An 18,730-nucleotide genomic window follows, 5' to 3' on the forward strand; every position below is an offset into this window, starting at 1 on the left:
TGTGCGCGTATATATATAATATATATCTGTATATATATAACCATAATGTCACTATAATCCATCCCCATAAATAAAATAAAAATTAAAACAACATTATTGTACATATTTAAAGATCTTGTGTCACTATTAAATGAAGTAACTGGCCTGAGTGAGTCCAAAAAATCTAGATATTAGGTTGTTACAGTTTAAAAGATACACTGTCGTTTTTTTGGAACAACACATATACTCAGTGTTTCAGATAATTCATAGCAATAATCAGTCTACATAGCTCAGTCTAGCACATCTCTCAGTATAAAGGACATATGGACTGGAATAAACTCAGGGAACTCTGTACTCCGATTGCTGTAATTGCAGTATCACACCAATACCACTGTAGACTTGTCCACTAAATAAAAAGAAAACAGAGCAGACTGCCAAAATACATCTTATAATGTGTTTGACCTACATGTGTAGAGTGCCTGCTGTGTGTTAGGGTGATGTTATAAGTTTAGCATGCTGCTTGAGCAATTATGGCTTGGGGATTGTAGAAGTTGCTCAGCAGACTACCAATGAAATTTGCATGTGTTTACCCAATAAATCAGTGGGTGTGCTGCATTTCAGGCTGGCATTAGTCTCTGAGCTACAGCTGACAGGTTCCCATAATTGTCTCATTCAGATGGGAAGCACAGCGGAAACAACTGCCAATAGAAACACAATCTTTAGGCTACCTGTTGTTAACAGCAGCACAGCCACTAAAAGTGGATCATTTTAAAAACTGAACCCAGAAATGCCTCTACATTTCAAAGAGAATCTCTATAGAACATGGTTAAGCTTTCATAAAACTTCCTCATAGCTATGTAAAATAAACAGCAATGTGTGATGAGCCATTTTGGGACCTCAGCAATACAAGAGTAAAGAAAAACCAATGTATACTAATGACATCATGAACAACTTTTAATTAGAAATGCACCAAATGCAATTCCCTTGGCTCAGTCTGACCTGCCAGTTCTGATATTGGCCGATTCCAGTTTTCTAAGAACTTCAATTTACAGGATACGCAAACATTTTTGTAATTTTTTAAAATGAAAAATGTAATTGTAATATAAATAAAACTATCATTTTTGTCTTTCTCTCACTCAAAAAAAAGATCCAGGGTACAGGACAAACGAAAAAAAAAAAAAACTCCAACTAAAAATTAAGAGCAAGATTTGTAGTTATCCAACAGGTACAACAACAGGAGAATGTCTGTTACATCAATCCCACTGAACATGCTGGTCATTTTTTAAAGCATGCATAGTTTTTATGTGATGTTTTACCACAGGTTGAGTGGAAAACAAGCAACTTTGGCTAATTGTCTCTAATCAGAAAAGCTCAGCTGCAGTAAGGATAAAGATGTTTGGGTAATACTGGGGAAACTCTCAGAAACTGGAGCCTTTGGCTAATGACTTTATGTCACAAGATGTAAATCAGACAAAGATCTTTACATCAGGCTTTGTCAAACAGTTTTGTTTGACAGATCACAACGTGATTGGATTTATGATGACCTGCACTCTCTCCACTCTGCTTGTCCTGGACCTGAAATAAAATGGCTTTTTGATTGTAATGTTCCTCAGTGGTTCAACAGGATCTGAAATACGACAATGAGACAGGATTTAACTTTGAGTGGCATTTGATTAAAGGGGTCAGCAACAGGCAGGGATCATTGAAGAACTATCAACTCCTCCATCATCCACTTTTATGACAGAAGTAGAGGGTGAAAAAGAGGAGGTATATCAGAATCAGAGTCAGTTTATTGGCCAGGTGTGTCGGACACACGAGGAATCTGACTCAGGTTACATCGGCTCTCAATGTGCAAACAGTAAACCAGCATAAGGCTGTGTAATATAACAAAATAGCAGTATTAACATCAACAAACAGTGCAAACATTGCAGAAAAAGCAGTATAAACAGACAGTAAACAATGCAGACAACAAAGGAATGTTCATTGAAATGAGATAAATAGGGATAAAAACAGAGTACTTAAAACTAGAGACCTGTACAAGTCTGTATAATCTGTATGAGGTATATTTACAGGTATTGCACTGAGGGTTATTGTCCAGTCATACTGTCATGGGTCAAGTGTTCATCAGGGTGACAGCCTGGGGGAAGAAACTGTCCCTGTGCCTGGTTGTCTTAGTGCACAGTGACCTGTAACACCATCCAGAGGGGAGGAGTTCAAACAGATTGTGTCTGGGGTGTGAGGGGTCTGCAGTGATCCTCTCCGCCCTCCTTTTGACCCGTGAGGTGTACAGGTCCTCCACGGAGGTCAGGCTCACACCAATGACCTTTTCTGCAGTCCTGACTGTCCTCTGAAGTCTGTACTTGTTCTGTTTGGTTGCTGAGCCAAACCAGACAGTGATGGAGGTGCAGAGAATAGACTCGATGATTCCTCTGTAGAACTGTATCAGCAGCTCCTGGGGCAGATTGAACTTCCTGAGCTGGCGCAGGAAGTACATCCTGTGCTGTGCCTTCTTGGTGATGGTCCTGATGTTGGACGTCCACTTCAGGTCCTGGGAGATGGTGGAGCCCAGGAACTTGTAGGACTTTACTGCTGATACAGTGCTGCCAAGTATGGTAAGTGGGGGTGGTGGTGACCGTTGTGTCATCTGCAAACTCTAGGAGCTTGACAGAGGGGTCCTTCGAGATGCAGTCGTCAGTGTAGAGTGAAAACAGCAGAGGGGAGAGCACACATCCCTGGGGAGCACCTGTGCTGAGTCTGGGTGCTGGATGTGGTTCTTCACTGTTTTGACTACAGGCTTCGCAGCTTTTAGTTTCTGCCTGTAGGTTGGAAAAAGATGGACCATACAGTGGTCAGAGAGTCCGAGGGATGCGCGGGGGACAGAGTGATTTATTGTTGTGTAGCAGTGGTCCAGTGTGATTTTGTCCCTGGTGGGACAGGTGACGTGCTGTCTGTATTTTGGCAGTTCGTGGGTGAGATTTGCTCTGTTCAAGTCTCCTAGAACAATGAGTGGAGAGTCGGGATGTTCTAGCTCCAGGCTAGTTATCAGTTCTGCTAGGAGCTGTAGCACGCTAGCGTTAGCCTGTGGTCTTATGTACACTCCCATTAGCATGAAACTGTTGAATTCACGGGGAAAGTAAAAGGGTTTGCAGTTGATAACAAGAATCTCTAGGTCTGCGGTACATGTCCTCTGTAGCACTGTGACATCTGTGCACCAACCTTCATTTATGTAGAAGCAGATTCCACCTCCTCTCGTTTTCCTGGACAGCTCCTTTACACAATCCACTCTGAACACCTGGAAGCCCAGTACTTGTATCTCGCTGTCCGCTGTTGAGTCGCTCAGCCAGGTCTCCATGAAGCACAAAGCAGCAGAGCGTGCAAAGTCAGAGTTGGTCCTGTTGATGAGAAGAATTTCATCCATCTTGTTGACCAGGGAGCGGAGATTTGCCAGGTGAAGGAGTGGAGTCCATGTCCCTCTCTGGCGTAGCATCACCAAGGCACCCGTACGCTTTCCACAGTGGTCCCATATGTTGCCGCCGCGCCTCCGATCAGCATTCTTCGTTCACAAAAATTGGAGGAAGGTAGTTCAGTGTGAGGTGTCTGATATTTAATCAGTTCTTCTCTGGTAAAAGTAATCCGGGATGAGTTGCACAAAACCAAGAAAACAAAGAAAAACAACAAACACAAGAGAGCGCGAGTAACCAAGGCTGCCATCGCTGCCGGCGCCGGACAATCACAGTACACGATTCATTGCTGTTATGTTTGCATCTTTGGCAGCAGAAGGTGCAGTGGTTGACAAATGCATTACAAACTGAAACTCAGATACCCACTTAGGATGCACTTTACTGCTTATTTAGTAGCAGTTTGGTAGACATGCAGACTGATTGACATACTGACCACAAAACTCCAATCAAAAACTCCATCCAGATAATTCTAACTCTCATAACATGAGAAATTGTGTCCTTATGCTGCATCTACAGAGGATATGAATATGATGGGAGACAGGAAATGTTGTGGAATCAGCTGCATAAACAGATTCAGAAGGAGTTTTTCTCAGGAGATTTTACAAAGTGCTACAGGCTAAACTGAAGAGACGAGAAGTGTAGTGAATCATGTCACGCAATTTATCTGGCACAAGTGAAAATTGCTGGTCAAGAAGAGTGCATCATTTTGCTTCTGCTAAATTATCCCCAGTAAAAAAAAATATAAAAAGAAAGAGGTGTGCAGCCCTGTTTTGTTGATATTGGAAACAGTTCCTCTCTTCAGAGTAGAGTAACAGTACAGCATTTGCATCAGCACCCCTATGGAAAATTCATGAAATAACACGCTTTGCGTCATGTTACAAAATTTCAGACCATGTTTTGCTATGCAAGTATGTGTCAAACCATCCTTGCGCAGCTGGAAGTATTCTGAAAGCGTCCTAACTATAAAGGTCCAAGACATCAAGATTAGGATTCTTTAAACACGGATAAATAATGTGTTTGAAGTAGGAGGAAACAGCTGCTGGTCAGTGAGCTGTTTATTATGTGTAAAATGTATGGGCCAAAGAAGGAGAGGATCTGTAATAGAAACTAGGTGTGATACTGACATATATCTTTTTTTTTCTAAGGATGAACTATATATAGGTTCAAAGTGGGAAAGATGAGTAGGGCTTTGCTAGAATGGTGAGAGTGAGTGATTGCCACCAAGAGATGAAACCTGGTTCCTAATAAGAGAGATCTTATTAATTTATTATGTGAGAACATTTTTCAGGGAATGACTCAATCTTCTGGTTAATAAGGGAACTAGTGACGGACTGAATTACAATGAACAAGGTTTAAGAATTACAGCAGTTCTTAGAGATGAGATCTGATGATCTTGCCGTCTGATCTGCGTACATGCATTTTAACAAAATCTAAATTAAATAATAGCTTATTCGCCTTCCTATTGTTGCACATCAGCTTGAGTGTGTTCATTAAACCACAGCTGGGTTCTAGGTTTAGTGATAGAAGACACGATATGGCAACACATATATATATATACAGTCTTATGCAAAAGTTTAGGCACCCCTTGATAAATAACAATATTTGGTGATTTTTTATTTGAACAGATGTTAACACAGTTTCTCTTGGAAATGGAAAAAATGCACAATATTTTCAGCAAACAGTGATGCATAGTTACTTCTTATGCCATAAATTGAACAAAAATAAAAAATAAAAACATTATTATGGCATGGTGCAAAAGTTTGGGCACCCTAAGAGTTCCAGAGTCTCAAAGTCTCTCACAAGGTTTCAGACCTTAATCAGCTCATTAGATCTGATGCACAGCAACAGCTGTCATTGGTAAATGCCAATTTCAAAGCTGTACAAATACCTTGACTCTTCAAACCTTGTGCACACACTTGTGGACACCCAGCAACCATGGGTTCCTCTAAGCAGCTGTGTAAGACCCTGAAAATGAAAGTTATTGATGCCCACAATGCAGGAGAAGGCTACAAGAAGATAGCAAAGCGTTGTCAGCTTGCAGTTTCCACAGTAAGAAATGTAATTAAGAGATGGCAGATCAGGGGAACTGATACTGATAATTATCAATATAAATGAAGTTGTTTTTTCTTATTTGGCTGCTTGAGTATGATGAACACAATGATACATCAATAACTATAACAATATACTGTACAGTACATTATTGGAGGTAGCAGAAATGAGGATGTTGAGGTTCTCTTTAGGAGTGACCAGGATGGACAGGATTAGGAATGAGCAACATCAGAGGGACAGCTCAGGTCGGCTGTTTTGGGGGGCAAGGTCAGAGAGGCCAGATTGAGATGGTTTGGACATGTGCAGAGGAGGGATAGTGGTTATATTGGTAGAAGGATGTTGGAGATGGAGCTGCCAGGCAAGAGGTCAAGAGGAAGGCCAAAGAGGAGATATATGGATGTGCTAAAAGAGGACATGAAGTTAATTGGGGTGAGAGTAGAGGATGCTGAGGATAGAGTTAGGTGGAAACAGATGATTCGCTGTGGCGACCCCTAACGGGAACAGCCAAAAGAAGAAGAAGAAGACTGTATAGTACATTACTGTGAAATCTGCATAATGACTACTTTTACTTTTGCTACTTTGAGTATATTTAGATGCTAATACTTTAGTACTTTTACCTAAGTAACATTTTGACTGCAGGACTTTTACTTGTAGCAGAGTATGTTTACACTGTGATACTGCTACTTTTCACATCACATCTGGGTACTTCTTCCACCACTGTTCAGTGATAATGACAAAATGCAAATTTATCATTTTCCACTCAAATTTAGCCACAAATCAAAAAGAAGATAACTGCTAGGACAAAAGTGAATTTGCATTTCAGTATTCCCACTGTTTGTAGGGATTTATTTATTTGGTACGTCTGCATTGTCTGTTATCGATTGGTTACTCCTTTCCTGTGATGTGATAGGCTGATGTGTGAGTCTAAGTCTAAATTGAGTAAAACCAAATGAATCAATTAAATTCAAGAATTCCTTTCCTAAAGTGTTTAACTGCATTAAACAAAACACAGGGGTTTATTGTCATTAATTTACATTTACGGCACTTATTGTATCAACCCGCATTTTACTATAATTACATTTGAATTCAATGTAATCTGACAGCATGCCTTCAAGACAGCGGTGATTAACATTAAATAAACTGAATTGATGTGATATATTATTTTATTGAGTCTTTGATTGTGCATCATTTTCAGTTTGTTTTGCAGTGTGGAAAAACCGTCACATGCGGACTGTGACCAACTATTTCATAGTCAATCTCTCATTTGCTGATGTCTTGGTCACCATCATCTGCCTGCCTGCGAGTCTTGTGGTAGACATCACAGAGACGTGGTTCTTTGGAAACATGCTTTGTAAAGTTGTGCCTTATCTGCAGGTAAGACAGAAATACAGACCAAGGCTCTTGTGTTTCAATTATTCCTTCTTTCTCTGTATTCATAAGTGGAAAAGAAAACTCTCAAATCCCATGAGATGCACACTATGTGAAACCTTTGATGTCAACCCATGTGACTTCATGCCTTGGGCAGGTTACATAAATAAAGAATAAAGAAGGCAGAAGATTTAGACCTTGACTTGGTTACTACAAGATATGGCGACTTGTCAGTATTCAGGGTAAGAGCACAGTGCTGTAACTCAGCAACCTCTTTCTAGAATCTGTAGTTTCAAACTCTTATCAACAGTGTTGCCAAACTGCATTAAATAGTTAAGCATTTAAACTAGAACCCAACAAAATCCTACTGAAACTCTATTTAGTAACTGTTGTGGAGTTTTCAAAAACGATCATCCTCAGCCAATGGTGTTGTAGAAATTTAAATTGTCGATACTGTCGATAAGTAGTAGATGGTTTTATTGGAATGTAACAAGTTCACTTTATGCAATACTGCAAAAAAAAAGTTTCATAATCAGCACTTGAAATTCGGCATTTTAGCATTTTTACAAAAGCATCTGTATATAAACACTTGCTGGTTAAAAAGGTTTTGTTAAAAATGGGCCGGACACTGTTGTTTTTACACATGAATCTGCTCAGCTTTGGCTACATAAACAGTACCTGTTAGGGGATTGATCCCTGTTGACTTCGGTCATTTTATGGGATTTGTCAGCTGTAATCAAAATATACAGTTTTATCCTTTCCAAACAAGGACAAACTTACACTACGAGTATCTTGGCTGTCATATCTAGAATTGCCCCTGATGCCCTGTAGTTTGCCTACATGCTGGTCCACTCTGTATACAGACTCCATGTAGCTTCTATGTTTGCATCACGTTATCATACTCAGCTTTTAATGACACCATTCCGGATCAAATTCAAGCTCAGCATACCTCTCTCAATGCATTGCTGATTTTCTGTACAGCAGAGCACCATTATGTGACAGCACTGTTCTCCTCCCTCTTCTTTAGATCTTTTAAATGAAGGAAATTATTCAGCAAAAGTGATTTAATATACCACTGATGTCCTTAAGCTAAACATTTCAAAGTTATGAAGCATGGCGTTTATTTCTCACTGGAAATGACTGCAATAGAATCCAGGCTTATATTTAACATGTATCTCGCATGGTGGTGAGCTGTAAGAAAATCCTGGAGACAACCATTGCAACATGTTAAAATTGGATAAGAGCATCCAGCAGAGGAACTTTCATTAATGCTGGTCTAGTTTCACAGATCCATCATCTGGTACAGCTCAGCCTTCCCCAAACTCTCCTATAGAGCAAAGCAGGTGTGTAATTCAGATAGTGGTGAAATTAAACTGCCTTCATTCTAAAAGGCAAGAAGAAGACAAAGAAGATTGCCATTGATCCCCTGCCCTGTCAGACTAACTGGAACCTGCTATCTAGCCCTAGACTCACTCCCATCTGTGATTTTGCTTTATAGGCTTTATACAGTGCTTGATGATCATGGGGCCATTGCTCAATGCTGGACCGACTCGGTGTGCTTGGCCTCCACAAAAGCTTATATCATGTTTTATGAAACTCAAGGCAGCAAGTATCTTTTGATGTATATGAGGAATTCAGATAGAAAACACAGATAAAAACAGTCACTGTGCTGTTACATTCCTCATCACAGTGATGCCAAAAGTCAAGGACAGTTTCAACATGTCATAATACAAAATTGATAGAGGATGTTTTGACATTCATCCTTTAACTGCTGAAACAAGAAATAATGTTTATTTCTTTGGTATCTCTGTATTTAGCTCTATACACTTCGGGAATATTTACTAAGGTTTTGCGGCAAATTTTTTGCACTAAACTGAAATTGCATGCATTCATATTTACTAAGAATGTGCACGTTTGGTCTCATGCAATATGCATTTTAAGGTGTTCCTGTTCAAAGATGCAAAAATAAGGGAGCAGAGAATGGAAATTTATACAAATATCCTCAGTAATTTACCACCGCTACGACAGGGGGAACCTGAATTTGGGGTGGCTGTGGCTCACGAGGTAGGGCAAGTCGTCTTCTGACCAGCAAGTTGGTGGTTGGTCTCCCCACATGCCTAAGTGTCCCTGAACAAGACACTGAACCCCAAATTGCTCCCGGTGGCTTGACTAGAGCCGTTGTGTGGCAGCCTTGTCGTGAATGTGTGTGTGAATGGGTGAATGGTGTATAATCTCCCTGTAAAGCGCTTTGGCCAGTGCATAAAAGCGCTATATAAATACAGTCCATTTACCATTTAACATCAAGAGAAAGCAGGAGTTAAATCTGTGACCCTGCTGTCAGCCTGGCAGCTGTTCCTTGCTGGTTCCTTAAACGTACATTTTCTTCTATGCTGTCTCTCGGTCCACACGTGTGCACTGACATGGAATCCTAAGCATAGGTCTATTCAAAGTAGTATAGCCGCAACTGTGCTCATTTAAATCAGTGTGGGTAAATATGCCGCTGAACTTAAGTTTCTTTTCTTCATTTCCAGACCATCTCTGTTTCTGTATCAGTTCTAACACTGAGTTGCATCGCCCAAGACCGCTGGTATGCTATCTGCCATCCACTAATGTTCAAAAGCACAGCCAAGAGGGCTCGCCAGAGTATTGCCCTCATCTGGGTTGTGTCATGCATCATTATGATCCCTCAAGCTATTGTGATGGAGAGCAGCAGTTTGCTACCTGAACTCACAAACAAGACCAGCCTGTTCACAGTGTGTGATGAACACTGGGGAGGTCAGTTTTCACAAATTCCTTTCAAACACATGGAAACATTGTGCACAATAATGTAAGCTACAAATGTTGGCATGCCGACTACCTAGTTTACCACTGACCAGTCCGCCAACCATAAGGACCATACTCTCTGATATGACCGTTAGCAGCATTTCCTGACGTGCACCTACAGTATGGCAGGAGTCAATATGCCATGAATAAACTGGTAAATATCATGGCTAAAACTAAATTATGATTCCTTTAATGCTATGGCAGTGCTATTGTTTTGGTTTTCTTAGGGTCTTTGGGTTAATTATAGGTACTAACAGTTTTAAATACTAAAACATAGACAGTTTTTAACCAACTCACAAGGTTTTAGCATTTATTTTATGCCTGATAAAAATCTGCCAGTGACAACTGTTATTTCAGTCATCAGCTAGAAATGAGAAACTTGCTTTTGTTTACTCCTGTGTGAAGTCAAAGATCCACAGTTAGAAAACTTGCTGTGAAATGCGAGTGATAAATCTGATACTGTTATCGTGGGAATGAAAAGGCTGACTGGCATAGCAACAAGTAGTGTGAAGGAGTTTTTAAATAACATTATTCTGTCTTTTTATCCTTCTAACAGCTGAGATCTACCCAAAGGTGTATCACACCTGTTTCTTCATTGTCACATACTTTGCACCATTATGTCTCATGGTCCTGGCGTATATCCAGATATGTCACAAGCTGTGGTGTCAGCAGGTGTGTATTCACATCAGCTCTCACAGAGCTGAGTTTAAAATGTCAGACAGTGAACTGAGCTCCCTTTGGCAAGTTTACAATACCTGATATATGCGCATATTTTATGTATCATTAGATCCCTGGAAGCACATCTGCGTTGCAGAAGTGGAGGTCCATCCAGTGCTCTGCGCCACCTCCAGGGCAGAGTGTGTCTGTAAGGGTGAGGACCAGCACAGCTAGTGCGGAGATCAAACAGGTTCGAGCCCGACGCAAGACAGCGCGCATGCTGATGGTGGTGCTCTTTGTTTTCGCCCTGTGCTACCTGCCAATCAGCGTGCTCAATGTCATGAAAAGGTAATAGTGTTTAGAGTTCTGCTGCTTCAAGGACCAAACACCATTCAAAGATTTACAATCGAAGCTGTTATAAACCAAGGCTGATGCTTTGCATTTATTAAAAAAATTTTGAATAAGATCTCAGCTTGGTAGTTTCATGTGACGCAGTAGATTTCAAGTTGTGAATTGTTGCTCGTTTCCTGCAATCCTTGATTCAAAATGATAAGACCTAGAATGTAAAAACATGAAAATATGAAGGAATCTTTAATTAACACGCTGTCATATTTTACCTACAGAGTCTTTGGGACTTTCAAGAATGCAAATGACAGAGAAACAGTGTATGCATGGTTCACTTTCTCACATTGGCTCATATACGCCAACAGTGCAGCAAATCCTATCATCTACAATTTCCTCAGTGGTAGGTTTGTCCCTTTGCCTCACCACTCAAACCACTTGTATGAGTTCATTACTGTCCTCTTGTGGACGGTTTGGAAACAACAATACACCTCACTGCTTTACATTTCTTTTCTAATAATGTATATATATGTATAATGAATCTGTAGTCACTCAACTGTTCCAAATATTAATTACTAACTGTAGGCCATAATGTCTATGATAAATGCCGTTTTTGATACAAGGTGTATAAAGAGTTTCAACTGGGCATTACACATTTCTCTTATCTTTCCCCAGGAAAATTCCGTGACGAGTTCAAAGCAGCCTTTTCTTTCCATTGTTATGGCCAAGGCCAAGATCGAACTAACAGGATAAGGACCAGAACGAGCACAGACAGCCGAAAATCCCAATCAACTCATATTAACATGGACAATGTGTCACACCTATCAGATCAGATAGTGTAGTCCTCTAACCCAGGTGAGGGGACTTTCTGACCGATGCCAGCTTCAAAAGACACACTCATCCTTACAGTACACTTATAAACAGCTCGGCTCTCTCCACCAGCCTTGACTTCTGGACCAAAATCTATAATAATAATCTTCTCTGTGACCAGTAACACAAATGTACAGCAGTACAAGACACGTCAGCACAGTACAGGACTCCTGTCATCTAAGGAAAAGTTTTTAAAATGGGCTTAAAGGATACAAACACCTGTTGACAATGCACCTGCCAAACAGTTCACTCCCTCTGGATACCGGTGACAGAGAAACTCTCCACTATCTTGATCTGTAGAATCCCTCCAGCTTCATCATTCTGTTTGCTCAGTAATATAACACCAGCTGACAGCACAAACATATCCCTTATTTCTTTAACTATCACCAGGAAAACGATCCCTCTAAATTGGAAATCTTAAAAAAAAAAAAAAAAAAAATCACTACATATCATATGCCAGTATCCTCCTTCTCTTTATTATTTATTTATTTGTTTAGAATTTATTTTTCTCTCTTATTCACCCTCTTAAACCTACTACTAGCTCACTGCCTACACCCCTTATTTTATAGTTCTTTCCTCCTTTACCCCATTTACATTCTGAACACACCCACACATCACCTGCACACTTGATTTACTGGCTTGCTTGCATTCTTTGCTCCATCTATATAACCACCGTTTCGTCTTCTGTGTCCTGTCCTGTTAATGTCCTATGTTTGTGTGCATGTTTTGTGTAGTAAAAAAAAAAAAAAAGGTTTAAATCTAATTCTAAAAACAGAATGTCTCCAAATTGTTGTTTTGTGTTTGGTAATTTTCATGAGGACACTTTATAGAAACTATGAGCTTTAGCTAACTGACTTTCTCAGTTCTTTTTTTGCTGTAAGAATCTATTTATCATCAAGGAATTTGGATGTTTAGTATCGAAGAATGTTTAATGATTAAGTGACATGATTTTTTTTTGTATTTTATTGAACTGTGAATGTGTTATTGTGACTTTCCAGCTTTATTTTTGGTTTAGTTGCCAAAATCTGTGTTACAGATTATAATTAATTACATCACTGTTGGCATGAAGTGTTTATTAGTATTTATTTCTGCCTCAGTTTTAATGAGTTTTACAATAGAAGAGCAGGCACAATAAAGAATAAGTTCTATAGCTGCTCAGATGTGTCATTTATCTTCTTGATTAGCAGAGTACGTCTTCAGTGTACACACCCATGAATGTGCATAAAAATGATGTAAATAGAAAGTTATTGTAGCTGCACATTTGTCCACTATGTATTGCAGCAAATGAAAATTATGTTTTTAATATGAAATCATTAAATCGAGAACTTCTTTTCTCAAGAAAGACAGTTTTTTTTGTTGTTTTCAGCACTGGCTAGAAAGTCACATTTGACATCGCAACCGAAATAACCTTGGAAATCAACTGGACTTGGAATTCTAGATTGAAGACGTTTCACCTCTCATCCAAGAGGCTTCATCAGTTCTGACTGACTGGTGTTGAGTCGGAGATATTTATCCCCGACTCAACACCAGTCAGTCAGAACTGATGAAGCCTCTTGGATGAGAGGTGAAACGTCTTCAATCTAGAATTCCAAGTCCAGTTGATTTCCAAGGTTATTTCGGTTGCGGTTTACTATGACCTGGATGACTGAGAATCTGCACAGATATGTCACATTTGACATGTACTACAACGCTCCTGTCAGTCAACCTGCTGACATCTACAGAGCCCAGGGGACACTGTCTGAAAAAAACAACAACAAAAAAAACAACAACAACAACAAAAAACCCAACAAGCAGGTCTATGGCAGAGACGAACAAGCTGATCCAGGACTGAGACACTGACAGACATTAAACATAGAGACAATTCATTGTCAGTTTTAGTCTCTGTATGAAGATTGTTGAAAATACTATTAATAAAGAAAATGAGCTGCTTGCTCTCTTCCTTTGAGTCATTTCACTTAATCAATAAAATGTTACTGAGGCCAGTAAATAACTGACATAAGACTTTTGACTGTCAAGGCTAATTAGTGTGTATCTGGATTTGTTCCTGTTGCATGAGAGTAAATACTTGACCAACACGTTGTTTACAGCATGCACATCGATGTTACGCCGTGTTTTACTGCTCTACAACAGCTGTAAACAGGTGCCTTCGATATGGCACCCAGTGACCCCCCACAATGATTCTAAGTGAACTAGTTTTCAGTAACCTTCATTTAATCAAGCAAATCTGAGACAACGATATCTCTTCCAGCAATTCCCTGGTCACACTCACACAGGTACACACAGGTACACACACACACACACACACACACACACACACACACACACACACACACACATCAAACCTGGAAGCTACAAAGTACTCAGGCTTTGCTCAGGCTCCTCTCAGTGGTGAAAATGAGGCGGTTACCGGCACTGTGCTTTCACTTTGCCCACAGAAATCCACTCTGCTGGCCCAGGGACTGAAATCAAAAATAACATGGACTTGCATGAGTAAGATTAGTTTATGACACAGTGGACAAAAGGTTAGAGGAGTGGCCTAACTACTGCTCAACTGAGAGCATATGATTCAGAAAAACTGGTAAAATAAAAATAAAGTTATTGCTACAGTTGCTAGCTTCTGCCCATTGCATTTGGAAACGGACTGAAAAGAGCTGTGACAAGGAACCAAAACCAAAGCAAGCTAGAAGACTGAAATGCTCCACGGAGCTGAAGGGAACTGCGGAGAGTTGTCTGAAGCTTCATCACTGCAAAGCACCCCTTTCACAGATTCATATTATTTGTTGTTTTTACAAATATATTGATTTTGACTGCTTTAAAATAACGATATAAAAAAAAACTGATAACAAAATCTACCGACACAAATTTGTCAGGGGGATTTTAAAATACATCAGAGGTCATAAACTGGCTTCCAGGCATGTTTTCAATCCCCATTACATGATAGTTATGTAAATATATCATATTTGCTATATAGCTGCAAGACCGTCTTGGTTTATCAACAACCAAATCTGATAGTAATACACCACAAAGCTACTCAACCACTATGGTTATCAGAACACAAGACCTCTGTTTACGTGTGTTATGTTCGTGAACTGCATGTATATTTCATTACACTGTCTCAGAGTACAGCCTCCAAGTACGTTACATCCGGTTGACTGAGGGTAGTGGAGCCCAGCAGAAGGACACTGGCAGCAGCAGATCGGCAGCAGGAGCGCATCAGCGGTCCACAGCTTTAAACAGCTATCATGCAACGGATATGTCTGGAAGCTGCAGTCATACTTGGTGAGTCGGAACCAAATGTCACTATAAAACAACTGATGTCTGACAGTATATCCTACACTATAACTTTATGCCTCTGTGTTTTGTTGGGTAAAATTACAGTAAGTGTGCCTACAATAAGTGATGTTAAATGTGCATCAACGATTGTACTGAACCTACTTTTTCTGTAAAACGTAAGACAACTAATAAAAACAAATTATTATATAAATATAATCTGCTTTTAAGCTAATATAAATCAATTATTGCTATGTATTTCAGGAATTGTTATTCTTCAGATGAGCATTTCATCAGTACCTCCTGACTGTATGGTTGCTGTGGATACCTGCATGTCAGATTTATGCAACAGTGAACAGGCCTTTTACACCGACATCTGTAATGGTAAAAAAAAAAAAAAAAATTTCCAATTTTTTTCTAGTGGCATTATAAAAGCAATGATATAAAAGCTCAGGACACAATACTGTTTAAGTAAATTGCACTTCTTGGAGCATGGCTTAAATGTAATAAGTGAGGCAACAGCCTGGAGGAAAGTCTTTATAACAAAATAAATAGATAAACAATAAATAGGCGCTCACTTGCTTTTAATGTAAATGTCTTTTTATGATATTAAATTCAAGCATGATTTGATTTTGCCAACACATATCTGCATGTAAACAGCCTTCACAATTAAAAAGAGAACGTGAGAGCAGCAGGGGCATACACACCTGCTGCACAAATAACCCCTCGCTCACTTATGGAAAATCCTGTTTTTCTGCCTCCCTCTTGTGTTTGTGTTATTGAAGATGAAGGGTGCCAAATAAAAGGCTCAGAGGTCTGTAACATGACCATCCAGTCCGTAATAGACCAATTTCCTTCACTGCGAGGGTGTGTATGTGCATGGGAGGAGGAGGTCTGTGACTCTATACAAGCGCTGGCCACACAATGCCACAGCAAGCCAGGTGCAGTATTCTCAGCAAGGTTTTATAGGTGAAATTACATTTTCGTTTACTAAAAGGTAATCTGATTTATGAGCAAACATTATTGCACTACAGCATGAGTGTTATGAACAGCATTTGTCAGAGAAAAGCTAATCATCTATCATTTGTACAGCAACACAACAAAAGAGGAGCACAGCGATGGACTGGCAGTTGAGCAGTTTAATAGGCTATGGTAATCATTTTATTATGGTTTAACCTCAGCTGAGAGGTAATGAGAAGATACTGAATTCAATAAATACAAACGTGACATTTGTGCACTCCCAGACCCATTTACTCCACTTCTTTTTATAGCACATGATGGTGCTAGATCCTGCTTGGACCAGATAAGCATTTGTCTCAGCGATACGGTTTGCAACAGACACCTAGCACGTGTTCTTCAGGCATGTACAGCAGATCCGTGCGACCCTGACCACTGCCAGCAAGAAACTCAACAGTTCTATGGCAGCATGCCGCACAATGTTGCAGAGATGTTGGTCATGTGCGAGTGTGAGGCTTCAAATCAGAGCTGTCTGCATATGAAAAGTGCTCTGCACAGCGGTACATGTGGAGATGAGACCCGGATCTGCCAGGAAACAGTTAACCAGTGTGTCAAAGATAGTAACTGCAGGTATGTGGCTATTTTGGCTCTCTACTTAACAATTCGTCTGACACTACAGTAGTACTAGAGAATAAATGACTTTATGCCATTGAAAAAAACTTATTGAACAGAAAAATTATGAGTAAATTGAATTCATACATAGACATGTATTTATGATACAAAGTACTTAGTTAAATTAAAAATATGGACATTCATATCAAAGCACTTCATCATTTGCAGACTGTAACACTAATATTTCTATAATATAATAATGAAGCTGGATTGAAATGTCAACCTGAAAGGCTACAATTTGCATCCTCAGCACCCATAAGGCAAAGCAACTGCCCCTAAAACACATTTTCTCTGATTTCGCAGACACCTGTTAAAAGCTTTCCAAGCCAAATGCTGGGGCTTTGAAGATGCATATTGCAGCGACGGTGACCTCCAAAATGTTGAATGCTTCACCCGGATGGATCCGGCGCTCATCCGCGGTGCAGATTCTGAATGTAAAAGGGCCTTCTTGGCCACTTTGGGCTCAGCACTTCACCATCCTTGTTCATGCAAAAGAATGGGCAGTAATGATCTCCGGATATGCAACATGATTCATGATGTACTTCACAACAGATCCCACTTCAGTTAGTAGGATTTGGATTTACTGTATAAAACAGGCATTTCACTGACATTATAAAACGTAATTAGTAAAAATAAAGTGTTTCTATGGGGGTTTTTTCCAGTAACGCCTCGGAGAAGCAGCAGTGATCCTTCTAAACCTCCCAAAAACAATGAATCTGGGCAAGGTCCCTCATGGGTAATTGGTAAATTCAGCACTTTATACCAATTAGATATTATTGCAATTAATTCCAATCTATTAGTACAATTCTGAGTGTACTGACTGTTGAATATTTTGTATTTCCAGATTATCTGCTGTGTTCTTTTGCAGCTGTGCTACTTGTTGGAGTTGTTATATTAATGCCTCTGGCTGTTGTCAGTTCAATATGGTAAGTAAATCAGTGCCAAAACACAGTACGTCTGATATTTAATGATACCAGCGCATGTGGATTTATACTTTTATTTCTCTTAACTTCTAGGATGTTGAAAACACAAATTCACCCTCTGCAGAAAAGCAGCTGTGTTGATATTCTCTGATGTTTATCTATTAAATGTGTATCATAAAAATTGCATTAAAAAAAGATTGAAATGATTACATTTATCAGAAGGTATTGATTTTATATATCAATCTTTTCTGAATTTTGATCAGATTAAATATCCAGAAATCCTTCATTGTGAAGAGACAACATGGTTTATTTCATGTCTTGATAGACTAGACTTTGTAAAGTGTCCTAAGTTGACTTTTGTTGTGATTTGGTTCTGTACAAATAACACTAACTTAAATGTATTCAGTCATTAATCTTTTTGACTATTTCACACTGAGTTGTGCCATCAATCATTACAAGACAACAGCACATTTGAGACTGTGATTGATTTAACGTCATCAGCTGTCTTTTTTTGATGATTGTTGGTATTCTGTTTTGTTTTTATTTTACACAATCATCCTGCATCCCTAATCTAAAAGCAAAGGCAACAGAGGAAGCTGCCAGAAACCTACATTTTTGTTTGTTTGATAAGCTAATGATGAGGCTCTAACATGCACTTGTATGCCCTCAAGGTAAAAAAAAAAAAAAGCCATCTCAGAGGTAGCCCTACAGAACGAAATAACAAAACCAAAGTTAAACTAACCAGAATTAAACACACGTCCACCAAACAGCACAAGCAGCAACAGAAACCATTCATTCGTATAAATGCAAAGCCAAACAATGGGACAAGGCAGCCGTGCTCCAGTGCACCCATCAGTATCATTTACCACAACATTCAGTGGCGTAAAATCCTTAATTTACCTTACCCATTATGGGGACGCGCAGCCAGCTGACGGACTTCCGTATAATCCAACGACCCTGCTCGTGTTCCTGTGATAGTAAAGTTGTCCAGATGACGTTTTATTCATGCTTATTGTAGAAAACTGTCCATTCGTAGCTTCAACAATTCGCAAAATAATCCCTTGTTTCGTGCATTTCCTCAGCGCAGTCTTTTCCCGAGGCCTCACTCCTGGATGAACCAACAAGGTGCACGCAAACCTGCCTAAGGTCAACCCCGCCTACATTAATGCTTCGGACTCAGACCTCAAACTATCATGTGAACCCCTTGGAAGGCGTTAGATCAAAATGCTTTCAAGTAACATCCACAAAGCAGCTTTTGGGGAAAAGATATACTACATTATAGTACAGCAGTAGGTTGTAGTATATTCAAGTATAAAGTAAAGAGTCAGTACATTTAGATTGTGTGCCAGTTGATCAGTT

General features: G+C 39.6%; 2 protein-coding genes across 2 annotated transcripts in view; both read left to right on the forward strand.

Moving 5' to 3' along the window:
* hcrtr2 (hypocretin (orexin) receptor 2) overlaps nt 1–12,528 on the forward strand; it is a 14,867-nt gene extending 2,339 nt beyond the window's left edge. Inside the window, exons 2-7 of the mRNA XM_020603139.1 lie at nt 6,685–6,863; nt 9,389–9,632; nt 10,237–10,352; nt 10,468–10,685; nt 10,961–11,082; nt 11,355–12,528. Of these exons, the coding sequence (XP_020458795.1) occupies nt 6,685–6,863; nt 9,389–9,632; nt 10,237–10,352; nt 10,468–10,685; nt 10,961–11,082; nt 11,355–11,521 (1,046 nt within the window). The 3' untranslated portion in view covers nt 11,522–12,528. The remainder of the gene's footprint in view (nt 1–6,684; nt 6,864–9,388; nt 9,633–10,236; nt 10,353–10,467; nt 10,686–10,960; nt 11,083–11,354) is intronic.
* A 2,212-nt stretch (nt 12,529–14,740) lies between these two features.
* gfral (GDNF family receptor alpha like) lies at nt 14,741–16,929 on the forward strand (the record flags this gene model as incomplete). The annotated part of the gene is made up of 6 exons (XM_020603070.1): nt 14,741–14,828; nt 15,084–15,203; nt 15,605–15,760; nt 15,912–15,971; nt 16,091–16,406; nt 16,752–16,929. Coding segments are annotated over exons 1-6 (867 nt in total), but the record flags the coding sequence as incomplete, so codon positions are not given.
* Between the last annotated feature and the right edge of the window lie 1,801 nt (nt 16,930–18,730).

Source organism: Monopterus albus, unplaced genomic scaffold, assembly GCF_001952655.1.
Source record: "Monopterus albus unplaced genomic scaffold, M_albus_1.0 scaffold60.1, whole genome shotgun sequence".
NCBI lineage: Eukaryota > Metazoa > Chordata > Actinopteri > Synbranchiformes > Synbranchidae > Monopterus > Monopterus albus.